The sequence below is a fragment of the Ursus maritimus genome, unplaced genomic scaffold (genome assembly GCF_017311325.1).
Source record: "Ursus maritimus isolate PB19 unplaced genomic scaffold, ASM1731132v1 scaffold_4, whole genome shotgun sequence".
Taxonomy (NCBI): domain Eukaryota; kingdom Metazoa; phylum Chordata; class Mammalia; order Carnivora; family Ursidae; genus Ursus; species Ursus maritimus.
The window spans coordinates 52,952,007-52,973,732 of record NW_024426552.1 but is presented as its reverse complement, the minus strand read 5'-3'; the positions used below and the strand labels follow the sequence as shown (position 1 = coordinate 52,973,732).

The 21,726-nt window shown below is 42.8% G+C and overlaps 1 protein-coding gene across 1 annotated transcript in view; it reads left to right on the top strand.

The window, feature by feature from the left end:
* The window catches only part of MYH15 (myosin heavy chain 15), a 147,000-nt gene that overhangs the window by 84,192 nt on the left and 41,082 nt on the right, over window positions 1-21,726 (top strand). Inside the window, exons 28-32 of the mRNA XM_008706610.2 lie at window positions 3,663-3,789; window positions 10,403-10,521; window positions 13,125-13,321; window positions 16,901-17,250; window positions 19,521-19,645. Of these exons, the coding sequence (XP_008704832.2) occupies window positions 3,663-3,789; window positions 10,403-10,521; window positions 13,125-13,321; window positions 16,901-17,250; window positions 19,521-19,645 (918 nt within the window). The remainder of the gene's footprint in view (window positions 1-3,662; window positions 3,790-10,402; window positions 10,522-13,124; window positions 13,322-16,900; window positions 17,251-19,520; window positions 19,646-21,726) is intronic.

Here is a 21,726-nt window from a genome sequence, read left to right as displayed (position 1 = left end):
TTCTAGTGTTTCTTCTTCTTTTTTAAATCTATCCTATATAGTATCTGTAAGAATATCTCTGGACATGGCTTTATAGAATCATGTCCCTGCTTAACAGTGAACTCCAAACTGCTGCTTTTCAAGGTACCCTATGGCTGTGATCCGACTCAACCTACCCTGCCAGTTTTAGATTCCATTACTTTGCTTCATGGACCTGCTATTTCAGCCAAGCTAGAAGGTTTGCCCTCCACCAAGTGTCCTTTTTCCACCAATATGCCTTTTCCAAACTAAGCCCTCTCCCTGGAATGCTCCAGTTCAACTTTCCATATTAAAACTTTATCTGTTTCAGAATCACGGTAGCACTTTTGGGATCCCTCTTGTACTACTGCATTATATAGTCTTTTAACTTTGCTTAAATAGAAAGCATCTCTAAGGCAGAAACTAGGTCTTATTTTACTCAGACTCACTACGTGATATGCATAACCTGTATACACAAGTACTAGCATTAACTTTTACATATGCCTCTTGGGAATTCTGTGGCCCATACGTTCAGTGACTATCCAAGGTCATACAATTACGGTAGGGATGGGCCTCAACCCCCAATTTTGTTTATGTTGGTGGGTGGCCACATTCTTCTGCTGCCTTAAATATTTCTTGGTGAGATAAATTGATTCTGTTCACTCTCATAGGCATATACGTTATGCTGAAATTTCTCTTGAATTGTTTATTTCATCTTTTCCTGAATTATAATGCCAGAAATGCCAATACTCACTGGTACAGTGGGAACTGAAGCATTTTCAAAAAGTATATTATGCTGACAGAGAAGCCCAGGGAAATTTAGAAGTTATGGGCAATCTCACAATTATCTTGATTATTTTGAATTCCCATTGGTTCCTGCATCTCTGGGAGACAGCATTCTTAGGCAGCATTTTAAGAATCAGCTTTAAGATGAATGTACATTATTCCATTAACCTCTTCTTTCCTGGTATGAAAATGTAGTGTCTATCCTTTATGCTTAAATTTGAATTTGTACCATCATGTTACAACCCATTTGAATGATATGTCCCTGTATAGGCTACCTTTAGATAAACAATTTCAATGTCTTTTGCAGATCCTGCTTATAAAAAATACATTGTAAATTGGAAACACTCTGCCAGTGGTTAACATTGCCCACGAAATACCTACCATATGAAGCTATGCCTACGAGCAAGTGCGTTTTCTGTCTGCCCAGGTAGCTGCCTACTCTGCACACATACACAGCCCAGCTGGGCTTTACTACACAGGAGTCTCTTAAAAACTGGGGATTCTCTGGCTCCTTTGCTTGCCATTTCCACACACCATTGACTAAGTTGTCTTATAGAGCTCTGTGTTCTTTCACCCTCAGCAAGCAGGTGCAAAGCGTAGAATATTGAGGGCCATAAACAGAAGTGCCATTTCTCACACCTGGATGTGTTCTTCCTGTCCCAGTTAATGGGTCATTTATTATCGGAGACAACATAAAATAAAGATGGTTCACATAGTTATCATATTTTTATCCAGTTTCTTCCGGCACTCAGGATTCTCGACAGTATGAGTCAACTAGGATGTCAATGTCACATTCCCTTTGTCATTACTACTTTATATAACAGATACTTAGGAATCTAGTATTTTACTGTTTTTTCCTTGCCTCTGCACAGGCCATTATCAGTGCAAATCCCAATTCCAACACTCTCCAGCTGTGTGAATTTGGACAAGGTGTTTAGCCTCTCTGACTCTGTTTTCTCATTTATAAAACAGAGTCAATCTGGACTCTTAAGGGATATTTTGATGAAAAAAAAGAGTGTGCCAACTTTGTCAAATTCCTTTTAGGAGTGAGAGCAAACATTCAACGTTCAAAATATAGTTAGAGATCTCAGACTATCTAAAGACTGTTAGATTTATCACTACAATAGCTTTTTTTCTAGTAGCCAGTGGAGAAGGGATATTTGAGTGTGCCTGACATTTAACTTCAGGGCTCTAACCTATGTGACGCTGATGACATTGTATGAGAAGCTGGCCATCGAATCTCTGCCAACTGTAGGTGCACAATCACCAGCAAGCCTGGGTGTGCTGTAGAACATCTTCGAACTTGAACTCCATGACCTTCCTCTTCAGCCTCCAAAGGAGCATGCACACGATTTGGCTCTTCACTTGTTTGCTCATCAGTGGATAATATCTTGACCAAGTTAAAAGGGGTTGGAGATTAGAAGGAAAGCTAGAATATGACCTCTAGGTAAACTTTAGTGGGCATGTTGGCCAATCTCTCACTCAGGCAATAATTTGATTGTCTGAAACATTTATTAAGTACCTATTTTGTGTCAAGCACTGCACACTGCCATGGGGATACAAGAAGATGTAATCTGGTAGTTTTTCGTTGGGAGTTTAGAATAGTCACTAGTGTAAGCTTGAAGAGAATAATCTTCAACATAGAGTTGGCTCTAGCTGGAGGTCTCCAAGGTTTTTGCTGGTTCAGGGATTTTTCAGAGGACTAAACCTGGCATCTTTTAAATGTCTGGTCCTTCGCCATTGCTACATCACCACAAATTAGGTAAACATTCAGACTATTAGGCTTACTATCCGATTTCACATGCATCACCATTTTCTTGGAATGCCATTGGTGTGATCCCTTCTTTATTGTCTTAATTCTTCCTTTTCCGTAGCACTCATTGTAGAAACAAAGATCTCATGGGACTGTTCTACGGATTGAGATTTAATACATGCAAAGAGCAAAACAAACAGCTATCTATAGAACTATGGATCTATAGAACCACCAATGTAACTTCCGATCATATTAATAACAAGGATGCAAACTACAGCTAGATAACGGGGATACAACCATTTTATGTCTGGCAGCTCTTGGTCCTGTTTAAGAATCTTGAGTCTCAAAGTCACTAGCATTAGTTCCAGGGTCTGGCAGAAATCTGATGGGTAGATTGGTTACTTAAATCAGGTAGAAGTACAAAGGCCAAATGGCATATCCTTTCCACCAAGCACGAAAAACCCATTCTGAGAAATTGGAGTTTAGAATTAACTCAACAGGGTTGCCTCGAGCCTGCAGCCTTAGTGATCCAGAGGATGCAGATGCTTTCGCAGTTCAGATTTCCGTCATTAAGCCATTGCAGCTCGGATCTATCTACTTTCTTCTGTACTGCTTGGTCAGCCCTTTGGATTTCCTTCCTTCTTCCCCTGTTCCTTTCCTCCCCTCTGCATGTCCCCAACTGTTTATCGAGCTTCTCATATGTGCTTGACACTATTCTAGGCACTAAGGGGTTATCTGTGATCAAAGAGAATCTCTACTTTCATGAAACCTATTCTAGTGGGAGAGAAAGAGGGTTAAATATAATGTCAGGAAGTGATATGTACTTCATCAGTATTTGGCATGTTTCCTTCTTCAGAAGAGCAAAGAATTCTAGAGAGTGTCACAATACCCAGAGAGTTGGCTTTCTGCATGACACCTATAGCCTAAGAAGCTTGGACGCTTAAAGGCCCAGACCTTGACTTTACTGTGTTTGCTGAAATTAAAAGATACAGTTTCCCAAATGTTAGCTGTGGTCTTCAGAGCCGAAGAGAGCCCAGGGGTCCGAGGCACCACACCCCCTTTCTTATGCAGCTAATTCAGCATGGCCTCCATGAACCATATCCAGCCCTTCATTCTCAACTCATAGGCTAACTCCGAGAAGCTCTGTGGTCTGTATGAAGAGCGCTTGAAGGAAGCAAATGCAAAACTAGATGAAGTGACTCAGTTGGCAAATGAGCTGAACGCACAGAAGACAAAGCTACGGAGTGAGAATGGTAAGTAAATGGGCTGCTTTGGGTGTGAGTGAGCTTCAGTCCCAGCAGCCTGGTGGAGGGATGACTGAGATGATCACCCAGGCACTGAAATGGAGTGAGCGTTTAAAGATTCTAGGGGAGCAATGCAACCTCTGATTTAACCTTGTCCACAGATACACTCTTGTCTGGTGAGGGTTGCCTTGGTGCTGGTTTGGGAGGCTCTGCCCAGCTCTCCTTCAGGAAGGAGAAAAGCAATATGCAGTTGGATGAAGCATCTGTCAAGATCAAAGGATGGCAGGGGCTGTCCAAACAGCCTGTAAGACATGAATTTTTATAATGTCGACCTCATTGAAACAGGCATTTTTTTCTAATTTTCAATAATAAACCCATACTTTTTGTTTTACACTTAGTAAAACCCACAGTCTGTACAATGGCCTACAAAGGCCGTGTAATTGGGCCCCTCATTATCTCTCTGACCTCTTCTACTACTTTCCCCGTCTCTCATTCTGCTTTGTTTTAACACACCAGGCACACTCGCATCCTAGGGGCTTGCCCTAGCTTTTTCCTCTGCCTGGAATACTCTAATAATCGTCCAGAGACTTGAAGATGAGGGTTAATCAAGCAGATATCTGGGGGATGTCAGTATAGGGCTTGGTGAGAAGGTGACATTTGACTGTTCTCAACCCATTTTCTCTCTGTGCTTCTTTGTTATAGTATTTAATACCTTCAAACAAACTACATACTTGACATGACAAATGTGCTTACTTGTCTGTCTCCATCTGCAAGAATGAAAGCTTTGTTTTATTCAGTGATGTGTGTCAATCATCTAGAGCAATGCCTGCCACTTATTGGTGCTGCACAAACATTTGATAAATAAAAAGTAGGAAAATGTCTCACGGTTTATTCTCTACTATCGGCTACTAATGCTAGTTTTTTTGTGTGTTTTGTGGGGTTTTTTTCCCAATCTTTTACATTGTGGCAATTTATTTGGGTTTTTTCTTTTTCAATTTGTCGTTAAGTTTTTTTTGTATCTTGCATATGTAGTTATTTATAATGGCTGCTTCTCCCTCAAGTAGAGGGACTATGGCTTACTTAACCTTCCCTTGTAGCTTAACTTGTTTCTCTATGAACAGCATGTGGCTAGATGTTTCTCTGTAATTAGAATTATTTTTAGGAATGTATTTCCAGAGACCAAATTCCTAGGTCAATGAAAATAAACAATACTCTTGATGCCCAGGCACACACTTTGAAAAGGGAATAAAGACCATTTGGACTGTATCGCATCCTTCTGCTAGTGGGCACCTGTTTCTAGATGCTAACTCTAGAATTAAAGCTAACTTAAAATGGGCTGGCAAAACTAACTATAACCCTAGAAACCCAGGAGAACGTGTTTTGGTTCTAGCAGGGACACTGAATAGGACTCTGATAGTGGGGGCACGGTGTATGACACTCGGCCTTGTCACAAAATCCCCACTTGGATCCCTGCCGTTTAGGGTGTAGTCTGTGGGCTCCACAGTCCAGTGACAAGACTGGAGAATACCCATATGTCGGGTCCTGAATGATGTGCTGTACAAATTGTTGTGATAGGCACTGCCTACCTCCCCCTAGTTATTGGCATTAATTTTCCACTCACTTTTTTGATGAGGAAATTAGTGGGTAAGTGAGTGAAGTGAAAGTGGGTGTGAGGTGATAATTCTGCTCAGGATGGAGGACCTTTTCTTCCTTCCTTTAATTCTTATTTTCACCTTTTGGCTTTGTGTGAATTCAAATTTAAGTATATACCTATCCAAACCTCCCCTCCCCTCACTGAGTCTATGTTCCAAATTTTTTGCTGCTTTTTTGCCACTACCACTAGTCTCATGCTGTCCCCTGTCAACATATCACACTCTGCTTTCAAAGCAAACCAGTGGTAAATGTGCTCAATTAAGCCATGTTAAGTGGGCGCTTGTTCTGTAAGATACGTGATATGTCAGTCTCAACCCCCTAGTGGATTGACATTTCTTCAGACTCCTTTTCAATATGATGTTGTCACCCAGAGATTTTCAGTTTGGTCCACAGAACACCGGTGACCATCAAGATCCTTGCAGGGGGCCTATGAGGTTAAAGTGATTGCTTTTTAAAGTTCTTTTGCCATTTATATTGACGCTGCAAAAGCAGTGACCATTAAAACTACCGGAGTCTCATCGTGCATCAGGACAGTGGCACCACACTATACTATTAATCATTATATTTCCTGATACGTACTCACAGTTCGAAAAAAAAAAGTTAAGAATGTCCTTAATGAAGCAGTGAAAATTAATTTTATTATATCTTGACCCCAAGTATATATCTTTTTAATATTCTCTCTGACAAAATAAGAAGTATGCATAAAGGACTTCTATATTTTTATGAAGTTTTTAAATTTTAATTCCAGTGTAGTTAACATAGTGTTATATTAGTTTCAGTTGTACAGAGTAGTGATTGAATGATTCCGTACATTTCTCAGTGCTCATCACAGTAAGTGCTCTTAATCCCCTTCACCTATTTCACTTATGCCAATAAATTAAACAACCTGGAAGAAATGGATGCCTTCCTGGAAACCTATAAACTACCAAGACTGAAACAGGAAGAAATTGATTATTTAAACAGACTGATTAATTAGGAAGAGATTGAAGCAGTGATCAAAAACCTCCCCCAAAACAAGAGTCCAGGGCCTCATGGATTCCCCAGGGAATTCTACCAAACATTCATAGAAGAAATAATACCTATTCTCCTGAAGCTGTTTCAAAAAATAGAAACAGAAGGAAAACTACCAAACTCATTCTATGAGGCCAGTATTACCTTGATCCCCAAACCAGGCAAAGACCCCATCAAAAAGGAGAACTACAGACCGATATCCCTGATGAATATGGATGCCAAAATTCTCAACAAGATCCTAGCTAATAAGATCCAACAGTACATTAAAAGCATTATTCATCAAGACCAAGTGGGATTCATCCCTGGGATGCAAGCATGGTTCAACATTCGCAAATCGATCAGTGTGATAGATCATATCAACAAAAAAAGAGTCAACCATATGTTCCTCTCAATTGATGCAGAAAAAGCATTTGACAAAATACAGTATCCTTTCCTGATTAAAACCCTTCAGAGTGTGGGGATAGAGGGTACATTCCGCAATTTCATAAAACCATCTATGAAAAGCCTACAGTGAATATCATTCTCAATGGGGAAAAGCTGAAAGCCTTTCCCTTAAGATCAGGAACACGACAAGGATGCCCACTCTCGCCATTATTATTCAACATAGTACTAGAAGTCCTTGCAACAGCAATCAGACAACAAAAAGGGATAAAATGTATCAAAATCGGCAAAGAAGAAGTCAAAATGTCTCCCTTCACAGATGACATGATACTCTATATGGAAAACCCAAAAGAATTCACTCCCAAACTATTAGACGTTATAGAGCAATTCAGTAATGTGGCAGGATACAAAATCAATGCTCAGAAATCAGTTGCATTTCTATGCACGAATAATGAGACCGAAGAAAGAGAAATTAGGAAATCCATCCCATTTACAATAGCACCAAAAACCATACGTTACCTTGGAATTAACTTAACCAGAGACGTAAAGGAACTATATTCTAGAAACTATAAATCACTCTTGAAAGACATTGAAGAAGACACAAAAAGATGGAAAAATATTCCATGCTCATGGATCGGAAGAATTAACATAGTTAAAATGTCCATGCTACCCAGAGCAATCTACACTTTCAATGTTATCCCGATCAAAATACCAATGACATTTTTCGAAGAACTGGAACAAGTAGTCCTTAAATTTGTATGGAAACAGAAAAGGCCCCGAATCGCCAAGGAAGTGTTGAAAAGGAAAAACAAAGCTGGGGGCATCACAATGCCAGATTTCGAGCTATACTACAAAGCTGTGATCACCAAGACAGCATGGTACTGGCACAAAAACAGACACGTAGACCAATGGAACAGAATAGAGAACCCAGAAATGGGCCCTCGGCTCTTTGAGCAACTAATCTTTGACAAAGCAGGAAAAAACATCCGGTGGAAAAAAGACAGTCTCTTCAATAAACGGTGCTGGGAAAATTGGACAGCTACATGCAAAAGAATGAAACTTGACCACTCTCTCACACCATACACAAAGATAAACTCCAAATGGATGAACGACCTCGGTATGAGACAGGAATCCATCAAAATCCTAGAGGAGAAGATAGGCTGCAAACTCTTTGACATCATACAGCAACTTTTTTCATGACACATCTCCAAAGGCAAGGGAAACAAAAGAAAAAATGAACTTGTGGGACTTCATCAAGATAAAAAGCTTCTGAACAGCCAAGGAAACAGTTAAAAATACTAAGAGGCAGCCCACGGAATGGGAGAAGGTATTTGCAAATGACACTACAGATAAAAGACTGGTATCCAAGATCTACAAAGAACTTCTCAAACTCAGTACACGAGAAACAACTAATCAAATCAAAAAATGGGCAGAAGATATGAACAGACACTTTTCCAATGAAGACACACAAATGACGATTAAGTTCTGAGCTGAGCTAGCAGATTTTTTCAGGGAACATCCTATTTACTTAAAAGGACAATTGACAAACTATGTACTGACTCAGATATTTAGCAAATATTTTCTCAAAAGTGAACAAAGTGAGCCTCTTGCTTCAAGGAAAACAACTGACATTCTTTGTTGCCAGTAATAAAATTGGAGCTTTTAGGCAAAAATCAGATTTTAGAAAATGTGTATATGCCATCATGAGCCTGATGCTCTCAATTCTTAAAGACTTTTCTGATGAGATCAGTAGTGATATTAACAAACATGTTTTTAAAATATTGTATGAAATGTGTCAACATTCTGGGAGGTCTGGGTAATTCAGTGAACACATAGTTTTCAGATCACCTCTTCATGATGTTATACAGTTATGTGTGGGTGAAAGATCCATTCAGAGTTTAAGATAGACTCATGAATTTTAATGTGACAGAGGAACATATTGCAGCTAACCCTTGAGAAATTTCTATTTGTTGACTTTTGGTGTAGTATGAAGTAATGGCCACAATTATCTGAAAAGACTATGAAAATACATCTCCCTTTTCCAATGTATCTGTGACAGGCTAGATTTTCTTCACATACTTCAATAAAAACAGTGTTTTACAATAGATTGCATTCAGAGGCAAATATGAAAATCTAGCTTTTATTAAGCCAGCGATTTATAAAAATGTAAAATAATGTCATTTTTCTCACCAACTGTTTTGTACTTTTGGAAAATATAGTTTTTCCTCTTAAAAAATTGTTGTTTAGGTCAACATGTTAACACATCGTTAAGATTTTTATTGTTTGAAAATGAATTAATACACATTTTAAATTTCTCTTTTAATTTCAAATATGTTATCTATTAAATGTAAAATCCATGTAAACAAAATTTCTGTGGGGTCCCCAATAAATTTTAAGCATATAAAGTGTTTCTGAGACCAAAAAGTTTGAGAATTGCCGCTTTAGCCCAAACAGATGCTTTCTTATAATGCTTAGAGTTTTAGAACTTGCTTATAGTAAGAGGTATAGGGTCACAAATATTGTGGGCTTTTAGTGTAGCACTAATTACCCTATAGAAGCAACTGCCTCTGCCCACGATTGGCTCAGGATTTGGTACCATTGCTAATCACCAAGGCATTGCTGTCCTATCACCAGCAAAAGAGACAGAGAGGGTAGACTACTGTATAATGAAATTACTCCCTGTCATGGTCCTATCCTCCACTATTTATGACTATTTTTAATATTTATTTAGCAGTTAGTCTACAAAACACATTCACATTGGTGAAAACACATTAGTCACAAAACACATTCATTTAATTTCCATTAACAAATTTTTAGAGATTTTTATGTATTTATTTTAGACAGTGTGCAAGCAGGGGGTGAGGGTCAGAGGGAGAGAGAGAGAGAGGAGAGAATCTAAAGCAGACTCTGCCATGAACACAGAGCCTGACACAGGGCTCGATCTCATGATCCTGAGATCATGACCTGAGCCGAAACCAAGAGTCGGACGCTTAACCGATTGAGCCACCCAGGCACCCCAACAACTTTTTATTGTTATCCTCATTTTACAGATGAGGCAAAGAAGTTGTAATCACCGAAAGATTATATAGTCAGAAATTGTTAGAGCCACATAAAATAAACAAGGGAGCATAACACAGAAGGAATGTGTTTTCAGGCTTAAAAACTTAATTTGAATCTACTTCCACCAGTTACTGGCCATAAATGTTTGTGTCTCAATCAGATATAAGTTAGTTGCCCTGTTTCCCCCTCTGTAAAGTGGATAATTAAGGAGTTGTGGAAATGAAGCTGGATAGTAACACCTGCTGCATAGAAGAGACTCAGCATATGGTAGCTCGTACTACCTGTTATTGACCCAAACTTACAGCTAAAAATCAGTTCTTTATCAGGGCTCTTTCGTGCATCCGGGAACATATCATTGCCATGGCTTTGCTGATAACTGGACTCTCAGACCCTTGCTAAATATTAAAAATTTGTGTTAGGAGTCATGGTGGTTGTCCTTCAAGTGAACAAGTTATGGGAGAAGGCGGTGGATGGGGAGGAAGGCGTGATTAGCTCACTTTGTGAAATCTCTCTGCAGGAGAGTTCCTGAGGAGGTTGGAAGAAAAGGAAGCTCTCGTAAACCAGCTTTCCAGGGAAAAGAGCAACTTCACTCGGCAGATGGAAGAGCTGAAAGGGCAAGTGGAAGAGGGATCCAAAGTAAGGCATCTATTGTTTCTCGCCAGTAGCTCACCTGTGTGTGAAAAAAGAAAAAAAAATAGTGCTCGATGGGTCAGCCTCAGTATCTCCTCCTATAAAAGAGAGGAAAGGGCCCCTGAAGTTATGGGAAAAAGAACATGGTGGACCGTGTATGTGCCAGGAAGCAACGTCATCACTGAGGGATCTTCCTCAGTGACTCAAATTGCTTGTCTGGTTTGTCAGATTTAGCTAGAGCAGGCAAACTGTGTATTTCCGTTTGCATTAGGACGTGAACAGGAAGTCAGCGAGGCTCTTTATGGATCTTTGATTCTGAATTGCACCAAGAAGTGGAATTAAATAAGAGACCAGAATGATATAAATGGGGCTGGCTTAGTTCGAGACCACTTTTAAGTTGTCAATAACCTATACATACTGGTCACTTCTTCCCAAGAGGATATATAATGTTGCTAGCAGGTGACGCCAGTGAAAGTGGCCCTTTAAGGTGAAGCAGAGTGACTAAGGTGAAAGAGAAATCCTTTGAGCTCTGATATGTCAAGTTAATTCTTAGTTCATCTTCGAGGCACCTTGTTACTGACACCCCACAGCGCCTCACTTGTAGGTAATCTCCCTGCAAAGGCATCTAGTCTGGGGTGCAGGTCATGAAACTATAGACTTCTGTTCTTAAATATTTTATTCCATTCCCTCCACTCTCCTGATTTTCTATATTATACCTGTGTTTTTAAATGACTACCATGGTTGTGCACCAGACCTTCTGCTAAATACTTCTCTCATGTTATCTCAATCTTCACATAAGTCCTAGGGAACAGGTAGAATTATATCTTTTTACATGAAGAAACCAAGGCTCTGAGAAGAAAAATAACATGCCCAAGGTCATATAGCTAGTAGTGGAGCGCGAAGGAATCGGTGCCTGTAGTGAGATGACTTAATTTAGATTTTAGAAGATCTCTCTGGCTGACTTCCCAGTGGCTTCCAGCTGGCCTCAGAGGCCCCTTTGCTTTGGCTCAAGCCTCCTCCTGCGACCTTACGTCAGACGTCTGCTTCCCTCATTTCCTCCCCTCCAGCTGCCCAGGCCTCCTCTCTGCCTCTTATACAAGTCACCATTGCTCCTGCCATAGGACTTTCATGGCCGCTCTTTCCACGGTGTTCGGGCCCTTCCTCAAGGCCTTTGCGCAGTGATGTGAAGGAGCCAAAGATCCGGCGTCGTCATTCTGTTCTAGTCCCTTACTGCTGTCAGCATTAACATTTAATTTGTTTATATGTTAATTTTATGTATCCTCTCACCCCTTTATGGCTCCTTAGGGCAAAGACTTTAGCTTCATCTCACTTCTGTAAACACTAATGCCTCGAACAGGTGCTCAATGAAGATATAAGAGGGGTAGGGTCACAATTTAAAGCCAATTTTATTGGATTTCAAAACCTGCGTCCTTCTCAGGGTCACTGTGTATTGTTGCTGTTCTGTCAAAGCTGCCCAAGGCTGTCTGGCTGAGGCTGCCATTAACGAGGCCTTGTGCTTCCAGAACTGCATCCACGGACCGAGGAGATGCTTTTTCCTAATTTGCAGAAAGGACCCATGAGGACCGGCACACACCCCACTAGACTGGGTTCTTCCCACTAGACTGGGTTCCCTCTTGGGAATGATGCTTCTAGGTTAACCAGACCACCATGTAAGTGACAGAAATGTTCACTAAACTCGGCTCTGCTGTCCAAAAGCCACGGTAGCCACTACTGCACCACAGGGGGCTGTGTGAACTTAAATTTATTTAAATTAAAACTAAAATTCACTTGTGACCACACAGTGTACTAAGCACATATTGAGTGTCCAATAGGTACATGGGGCTATGGTTACCATATTGGATGGTGCATATATAAAACATTTTCTTCTTTGAATAAAGATGGATTTATTTATTTGAGAGAGCGCGCATGCAAACACAAGCAGGAGGGGCAAAGAGAGAGGGAGAGAGAATCTCCAGCAGACTCCACGTTGAGCAGGGAGCCTGGCGCAGAGCTCCATCTCACAACCCTGAGATCATGACCTGAGCCAAAACCAAGAGTTGGACAATTAAACAACTGTGGCACCCACGTGCCCCTAAAATATTTTCATTTATAGAAAGTTCTATTGGATGGTGCTGTTTTAAAGTGATCAGCGATAGTGTTCAGAGATTTACATGTGAAATAAAAGATTTTGTTTTTTCATCAATGAATGAAAAGCTGGACCAAATCTCAGTGATCCTTTTTAGTCCAAATAAGATCTCAATCTTGGCTAGTGCTAGCTATGACTCTTCCTGCCTAAATGATAGGGAATGTTCTTGCTACCTTTGCATTCCCCACTATTTCCAGAACCTGCCAGTTGCTGAAGGCCACATAGTCAGGCAGGCATTTCCTGAAATAGAACACTGCTCCCCGTCGTAACAGCAGCAATTAGATACTCCATCCTTTCTCGTCCCAAATTCTTTCCCTGGTATTATCTTACTAGGTTCAGGTTCAGCTTGAATTTGTGGCAGGTTGTTATTAACCTTATCTAAAAAAATAAAAGATGTCACCTCCAAGCCCTTCGTTGTTAACGGTAGCGATGCCCTTTTTTAATGCGTGTTGTGTCTGTGAAGTCCCAGAGTGCCCTGGCCCAGGCCCTGCAGTCAGCCAAGCGTGACCGTGACCTTCTCCAAGAGCAGTATGAGGAAGAACGGGAGGCCCAGGCCGAGCTGCTCCGGGCTCTCTCCAAAGGCAACAGAGAGATGGTGCGGTGCAGAGTGAAGTATGCGGACGACATCGCCCAGAGGACTGAGGACTTGGAGGAGGCCAAGTGAGTGGGGCAAGGCACACCTGAACCCAGGGGTAGTTATCCAGCAGGGGACGGGGAGAGTGGCCGTGTCTTAAAGGCCTCATGTAGACATTGAACAAATGGCTACCAGTGCGTGAATAAGCCCAAGACCAAAGCTGAAACAGCCACCGCTGGCAAGGAGCACATGCTCTGCTGGGGCCAAAACATAACAATTATAATAGAGTAATAAAAACTAGACAGAGGTCCTGGTGAAAGAGAGGAGGCTCTTTCAGGCACAAGCCAAGTCTTCTCAGAAGACGTGACTTGGAGCTAGGGCTGGGAAATGGGCTCGCCCGGAGAACCCCGTGCTTTGTTATAACAGCAAGATAATCGCTCCCGTGTGTGTGTGCACGTGCCACACGTGAAAGTCAAGGATGTCTCTGGTCTACAACCTGGAGACTGCAAGGCGCTCTGTGAAGATGGACAGAGATGGCTGGAAACATATTAGGATCTGGCGTCGTGCCTTAAGGGCCAAAAGTTTCTTTGAAAAGAAGTCCGCCTCAGACCACCTCTAAGGTTAGGACGTCAGTTTTACAGCCAACACTACATAAAGGCTTTAGAAGTCCTTCTCAGGAACTGCAGGAGCTTGGGGCCTAGACGAATCAAGACCTGGTCCCAGGCTGTAGAACGGAAGCATTTTGTTCAGAGATCAAAGGACTGTGTCAATCTGAGAGAAAGTGTCAAGCCAAGCCCAGCTTTAGAGTCAGTGAAGGGTTACGCAGAACATTGTGGCCCTGGCTTGGCAGCTTAGCGAAACTTCAGGGCAGATCAATCCAGTTTTCTTTAGTTTCAACCAAAAATACTGTTTTTCAGCTCTTCACCTAAATCTTTGAGAGACATGGCTGTGCGCTTGTTCCACAGTCGCTATGTCCTGTTCCTGGAGGGGTACCCAGTGATCCGTCTCTGAAGCTGCAGTAACTTAAAAAGGGCTTTGGGATGACGGATACTAAGAATACCTGTGGTCGATGTTTGAAAAATGCTGGGCCACAGAAAAATGGGGCTTTGAACTGAAATGGCTCCTCACATTGGAAATAGGGCATTTGCTTCTAAAGTAAGATTTTTTTTTTTCCTGCTATGATGGAAGAATGCGGGTGAAAGTACCTACCAGTCACGGTGTTTACAGGGGGGGTAGAAAAGAGGGAAAGTTTATAGACTGTTTACGACCACATGGATTTGTTGAGCTCACAGATTTTTGTACTGAGAATATAATGGACAACATGGTAATATCTGAATAACTCTTCTGCTTTAAACTTACTGTTTTTTGTTTTTTTGAGAGAGAGAGAGAGCTCGTGTGTGAGAGTTGGAGGGGTAAGAGAGGGTGGACAGAGGGAGAGAGAGAATCCTAAACAGGCTCCACACCTAGCATAGAGCCCTATGTGGGACTCGATCTCCTGACCCCGAGGTCATGACCTGAGCCAAAATCAAGAGTCGGTTGCGTAACTGACTGAGCCACCCAGGCGCCCCAAAACTTAATTGAATATCAAATAAATAAAGTGTTGTCTATATTACACTCTAGGGAGGCAGAACTACAAAAAACACAAAACACTAGGATTCTATTTTTTTTTAATTGGCTTCACAGGATGAGTTAGTTTAGCTGAATCAAGCTCACCTGAGACCCAGTTGACTGTTTCTGAATTTCACATTCCCAAGAATAGGGATTTGGTTTCTTAATCTTTCACATCTTGCAGATTCTAGTACTGATAAGAACTTATGGTTGGCAAACTGAGGAACGAATGGTAGTTGGTATGAAAGGTAGACAATATTATCAGTGAAATGAGGGTGAGCAACTGTCTGTTCTGCCCGATGAAGTTGTGGGCTTGCTGATTTTGGCGCTGATGGCCCCATGTCCTTAGTCCTTCTGCACATTTGGTCACCCAAAGTAAAATCACTATTTTCTGGTACCAACTGAGTATTTCTAAAGTAGTTAAAATACATGTAATTATTTTATAAGACCCCTGTTTTAGGTGGAGTAAAGCATCAGGATCTCCTTTTTGCTCCAGCTTTTTTGAGATGTAATTGACATTTGTATATATATTGACATTGTCTTGCTGGGACAAAGTCTAGATCCCTCTGGGCCACAAACTCCTGTATACCATTAAATATGTTTAGGTTATACAATGTGATGATTTGATATATGTGCATATTGCAAAGTCTTTAATGTCGTTAGTTTAACACATCCTCTATTTGTTGTCGCTATGGTGAAACCATTAAAGCTCTACTCTCACAGCAACTTTCAAATACAAAGACAGGATTGTTAACTATAGTCACTATGCAGCTGTTCTTGGGATGCCTGGGTGGCTCAGTCAGTTGAGCATCAGACTCTTGGTTTTGACTCAGGTCATGATCTCAGGGACTTGGGATCAGGGCTCCGTACTTGGCGGGGAGTCTGCGGGAGATTCCCTCTCTCTCCCTTTCCCTCTTCCCTTCCCCCCCACTTGCATGCATGCTCGCTCTCTCTCAAATAAATAAATCTTTTTAAAAAATCTCTTGACATTTAAGGAAAATGAAGCAAAGATGTGAAGTTACTACGGTTGGAAAGCCAAGGAGCAGGGAGCAGTTGTTAGAGCGCAGATCCCTCCTGGATACAGAGCAGAGATTGGTTTTTGCAGGATTCCACCAAAAAGGGGGCTTTATGACCGCATTGGTCTGATGGGCTACTTGTGTGGCACATGTTCATTCCTGAGGATCTTTTTCTGTTTAATAAGAGTAGATCAGAAAGAGCTTTGGTACGCACAGTACCTTTCACCTAAGAAGTGTGATGACCGAGTAAGAACGGGGCTGCCGGCATCCCTGCGGGAGATGAGAGCAAGAGAACACATTTCATCCGTTAGAAAGCCTCAGGGCACTGCGCTGTGGGGGCGGTGGAGGAAGCACTCTAATAAACCACTCCATCTCAGAGGAGGCTGGAGGGACAACAGCGGGGGCTGGAGTCGCCCCTGAGAGCGGTGGGACCTGTGAAGTGAGCATAACAGTGGGATGGACTTGAGCATATAAATCTGAGAAGAGCCGCTGAGGTGCAGAAGAAATTCAGAGAAAAGACAGAATGTTGGGCTGTTTAGGGGCCACATGATAAGGGGAGAGAGAATGAGCGGGAGAGAACCAAAGAATGGTGCTTGGAAACAGTGCAGCAAGGGCATCTTTAAAGACGAGATGTACCTGGGAACTTTTAACGACTGGTGACTGCGGGTGGAGTGCTCGGTACGATCTCGTCTTTCTCCCCTGTCTTAATGAAGTCATCGATAAGGTCTGTGCCGCTGATAGGGGGTTTAGGGTTCAGCAAATGCTTACAGGATTAGAGATCCTGAGTTCCAAGACCAGGTTGGCAAAGGGTAGGGGAAAATCGCACACACGAGCCAGAAGATGGTGGTCAGCAGACAGCTGGGTTCTCTAGGCACAAAAGCTCATTTTCAGACGTGAGCTGCTCTGGCTTGGTACCATTCAGCCAGCCTCAGGGGCCTCCCTGCTTTGTACCCAAGCACTGGTTTTCATCCAGGACACACTGGGTGAGCTCTCTGAGGGCTGCAGCTGCACCTGCCATTTGCTGGGGTCTCCCCTTCTCAGGAAGAAGCTGGCCATGAGGTTGCAGGAGGCCGCCGAAGCCGTGGGGGCGGCAAACGCCAGAAACGCCTCCCTGGAGAGGGCCAGGCACCAGCTGCAGCTCGAGCTGGGGGACACCCGGTCCGACCTCGGGAAGGCCCGCTCCTCAGCAGCTGTGCTGGACCAGAAGCAGCAGCACCTGCACAAGCGCCTGGACGACTGGACGCGGAAGCAGGAGGAGTCACGGGCCATGCTGGAGGCCTCTCAAAAGGAGGCCCGCGCCCTCAGCACCGAGCTCCTCAAGCTCAGGCTCGCCTACGAGGAGAGCGCTGTGAGCCAGGAGACCCTCCAGAGGGTGAACAAGAATCTCCAAGGTACTCTGAGCCGGGCTTGGAGTCAGAGCAGGAGCAAGGAGGTGTGGGGGAGCCCTGGCCTCAAGGGCAAGGTTGTCGTCCATGGGCAGACACCTCAGCATTGTCAAGGTCCCACTCAGATTTTAACTTTTCCATTTTTAATACTTTTTTTTTAAACTACAGTTATTATTTTTATTAAATTCTAAAAATAAAAGACTATTTTCCTACCTTAGCCCCAGGTTCCCTCTGTCAAGAAAGCCACTATTAAGAATTTCTTTATCATCCATACCCTTACCAAGATTTCCCAGGCATATATGCATGCATGTATTATCCAAATTATGCAGTATTCTACACCTTTTATTTTTTCATTTATCGATATATTTTCTAATTTGCCAAATATTTCCGTAGCCTACACCATGTGTCAGGCTCTGTTGTATACATAACCATTCCTTATTTAACTTCAGAACAGTCTTATGTGTTAGCTTCTTTGTCTGAAAAATGCAGATTATGTGAAGTCGTGTATGATTAAGAACTTGTCCAAATTTACAGTCGATCAAAAGCCCACGTGAGATCTGAGCCCAGGCCGCCTGACTCCCGCCTGTGCACACTTACCTACGGGCTCTGCCACCTCCCACATGCCTCATGATTCTCTTTGCACGTCTGTACACGGAGGCTTGCCACGTGATTGTTGATAGTTGTAGAGTGGTTTGTAGTAAGGATGATCACCACATATTTAACTAGACCTCATTCAGTTTAGATACCATTTTTCACAATTATAAATAATCATATACTATGCGTTCTGGACATATACTTGTGGACATGTGATGCTGTTTCAGTAGGGGTAGATTCCTAGAGATGAAACTGCTGGGCTAACGTAATGAATTGCTACGTTTTGAGGTGCTGCCTCCTTCTACCAGCACCACGAATGATGTGCATTAAAAGCCTGAGATGCCTCGGGAGCAAGTTCATTAGTATTGGAGGCATAAATGGATCTTGCTTCTCTTTTGGCCTTCATAGTCCATGCTCAGTGAGACTGGGCACGTGAGAGGTGCTGGAACAGTGGTCAGAGAACTTCAGCTGCTTCCGAACCACCTGAGGCCTGGTTCAAACGGTTGGCAGGGGCCCCATCCCCAGAGTTTCTGATTCGCTGGGTCTGGGGCGGGGTCTGGGAATTTGTATTTCTGACAAATTGCCAGTGAGGCTGGCACTGCTGGTCTGAGAACCACACTTGGTCTAGGTTGGGGCTTGGGCAGAAGTCTTTTTCAAAAGCTCTCTAAGTGATTCTGAGGTATGGTCAGAGTGGAGAACCACTGCCCTGAGTTTTCTTTGGGGAACTGCTCTTCTGGAGAGGGCTTGTAAGAGAAGGGTTCAATACAGAAGAATTGTCATCTAAAGGGTTTGGTGTTGGAAATTTTCAAAATTCTGTCACAGCACATCATAGCCAGGGATCTCGGAACCAGGGGAGCAGGCAAGCTCTCGAGCTCCTTCTACCACAACTGGACAGTGGGTAATTCCTGGAGCTACTGGGCCCTACTCCACACCTCTTAGTTACTAGAAGCTTCTTTCATGAAGAGGCAGAACTGACAGTAACAATACTTAACAGTGGAGATTTTGTCGCTGCTGGATGCCTTTTTTTGTCAAAGACTTGTGTTCATGAGAAGCTAACAACAAACCCTCAAGTTCTTGACCTCCTTTGGATTCTTTGGTCAATCTGGGCTCACACATCAGCTTATGCTTTCAGCTCCCATCCTGGTGTTGAGTGGCAGTGGACAGAATGGCAGCCACGGTTGTCAAAAGCTAAGCACTTACATCAGAAGTGTAGGGATTGCTGGAAGTGTAGGGATTCCTGGAAGTGTAGGGATTCCTGGAGGTGTAGGGATTCCTTGCAAGAAATTTCTCTTCAAGCATTGGTTTTTGATTTATTTTCTTTTATACTGAAGGTAGTGTTGAGGGAACAGCAGCAAGGCCTTAAGGCAGGTGGAATCTGACATGGCTCTGACAAGAAGGCCCGCCATGTAAAGTTGTACAGGTTGTTCAGTGCTCAGTACCCTGAGAAGCACCGTCCTCTCCAGTGGTAGTAAGCAACTTTCTGGCGGGTGGCAAAAGAATAAGCTGAAGAAAGAGTGACTTTTTCTAATCCAAACAAGGGTCCCATAGGTGCCACTGGTGGCCTTGCCATCAAGTTTCCAAGGATGGTGTGACCGTGGTCCCTGGGAAACTGTCTGACGTACCTGATGTCATTGGTTGGACACTGGTTCCTTTCACTAACTTTGCTTTTCTTCCTTCTCCAGAAGAGATTTCTAATCTGACAAATCAGGTGAGAGAAGGAAAGAGGAACCTAAGTGAAATGGAGAAGGCCAAGAAACAGGTAGAGCAAGAGAAGACTGAAGTCCAGGCGGCACTGGAAGAAGCAGAGGTATTCCGTCCAGGGAGCAAAGAAGGTTTTTGTCATTGTGACAAAGCAGAAGGTTCTGCATTCCAGTAAAAATAGCAGCAGCAGCAGCAGCAGCACCAAAATGACCCTTCCTCAAGTGTTAACTCCGTGCTAGGGACTAGGCCCAGGGCTTGATGTACATTACCTTATGGAATCACCCTAGCAAACTGTTGTCCCATTTCACAAGTGACACTGAGGCTCAGAGGGCAGGATAAGCAATCACGGATATAAGTCTACCAAGTGCGATGAGAAAAAGGAACCACGTCTATCTTGTTGATCAATTTATCCCCCTGGCCTAGACCCTCACTATTCAAAACGTGGCCCACGGGTCAGCTGCTTGGAGTTGCGTTGTCCTGGAGCTTGTGAGAAATGCGGACCCTCAGCCTTCTCCCCAGCTCTGTTGAATCAGAATCTGCATTTTTAACGCGGTCCTTCAGTGGTCCGTATTCATGCCAACAGCTGAGAAGCCCCGGCCTAGAACACTGGCTGGTGTGTAGCAGAGGTGCAGCAAATATCTGGTGAATGCTAAATGAATAAATCCTTATACCACCTCCGCTCTTTAGAAAGGAGTCACTCAAAATAGTTTTCCCCCCAAAAAAACTTGAGTTTTAAAAATGAGATTTAAAGTGATGTTGTTAAACATTTGTCCTGAAAGCTCATCTTTTTACAGATTGTTTGACAGGACCATTTGAGTGTTATGGATTAAAAGTTCAGGCACAATCTCCGACCTCACCCCTGGGAATGTGCTAGTGATTGAAAGAGCCCCTGAGAAGACTTTTTGCCAAAGAGGGTGAACTGAAAGGAGTCATCCGTCTCGGTCACTAAGCAGTTAACATGTCCTGCAAAGCCTCTTTTCTCACAGCTGAGTTTCATCTTCTTGAGCCTCCCTGAGACTAAGCACCCAGGACTTAAAATGCAGCCCCCGCCACTTACCCTCCAACTGAGAAAATGATTTTTTAAAAAGATTTTATTTATTTATTTGAGAAAGAGAGATAGCAAGAGAGAGCACAAGCAGGGGGGAGTTGGAGAAGCAGACTCCCCACTGAGCAGGGAGCCTGATGTGGGGCTTGATCCCAGGATCCCAAGATCACGACCTGGGGAGCTAAAGGCAGACACTTAACCGGCTGAGCCACCCTGGCAACCCAAGAAAATTATTATTATTTTTTTTTTTACTTTTTTTTATTATAATTTTTTATTATGTTAGTCACCATACAGTATATCCTTAGTTTTTGATGTAAAGTTCAATGATTCATTACTTGCGTATAACACCCAGTGCACCCTGCAATATGTGCCCTCCTTACTACCCATCACCAGTCTATCCCAGTCCCCCACCCCCCTCCCCTCTGAAGCCCTCAGTTTGTTTCCCACAGTCCATAGTCTCTCATGGTTCATTCCCCCTTCTGTTTAACCCCCCTTCATTCTTCCCTTCCTTCTCCAAGAAAATGATTTTTAAAAGGCAAAACGGTCCATGTTAAACAGAGCCTTTTGGAAGGTATGATCACAGAAAATTAGACCCCAAGGGACTGCTCCATGCCAAGCAGCGTCTGTTAAACTCATCTTATCACTACACTTCCGTAAGAAACCTGCCACACGAGAGACGTGTCCATAGTGCCCTGTGAATAGCGTTGTCAAGTGGATGGCTTTTGACACAGCTCTTGCCTTTTTATGCATAATTGTTTTCCTGAGGTCTTCTACATTTTATGTAGAACTCTTTCCGTTGGTAGTGTCACCTAACAAGGCTGGTCCTTGTAAAGTCGGCGAGCTTTGTTTCATTTACTTGTTCCCTTTGGTTCTCTGGCCATCCTGGCTAGGGACTTTCTAAAGCCACCACCCTAACCTAAAGAAGTAGAAATTTCAAGCACTGTGATGAGCCAGTGAGAGATATGATTGGGTGGGGGGCAATTTAAGTCCCACATAACATATGCATTTCGTGTATGAAATCGACTAGCAGGTCACAGGCAAAGAGTAAGGCCACAGCACTCATACCACTTACCACCACTAGATGGCATGATATTCTATTTGCATTTTCTCAAGTTTCGTCTTTTGCAGCATCCATAAATACT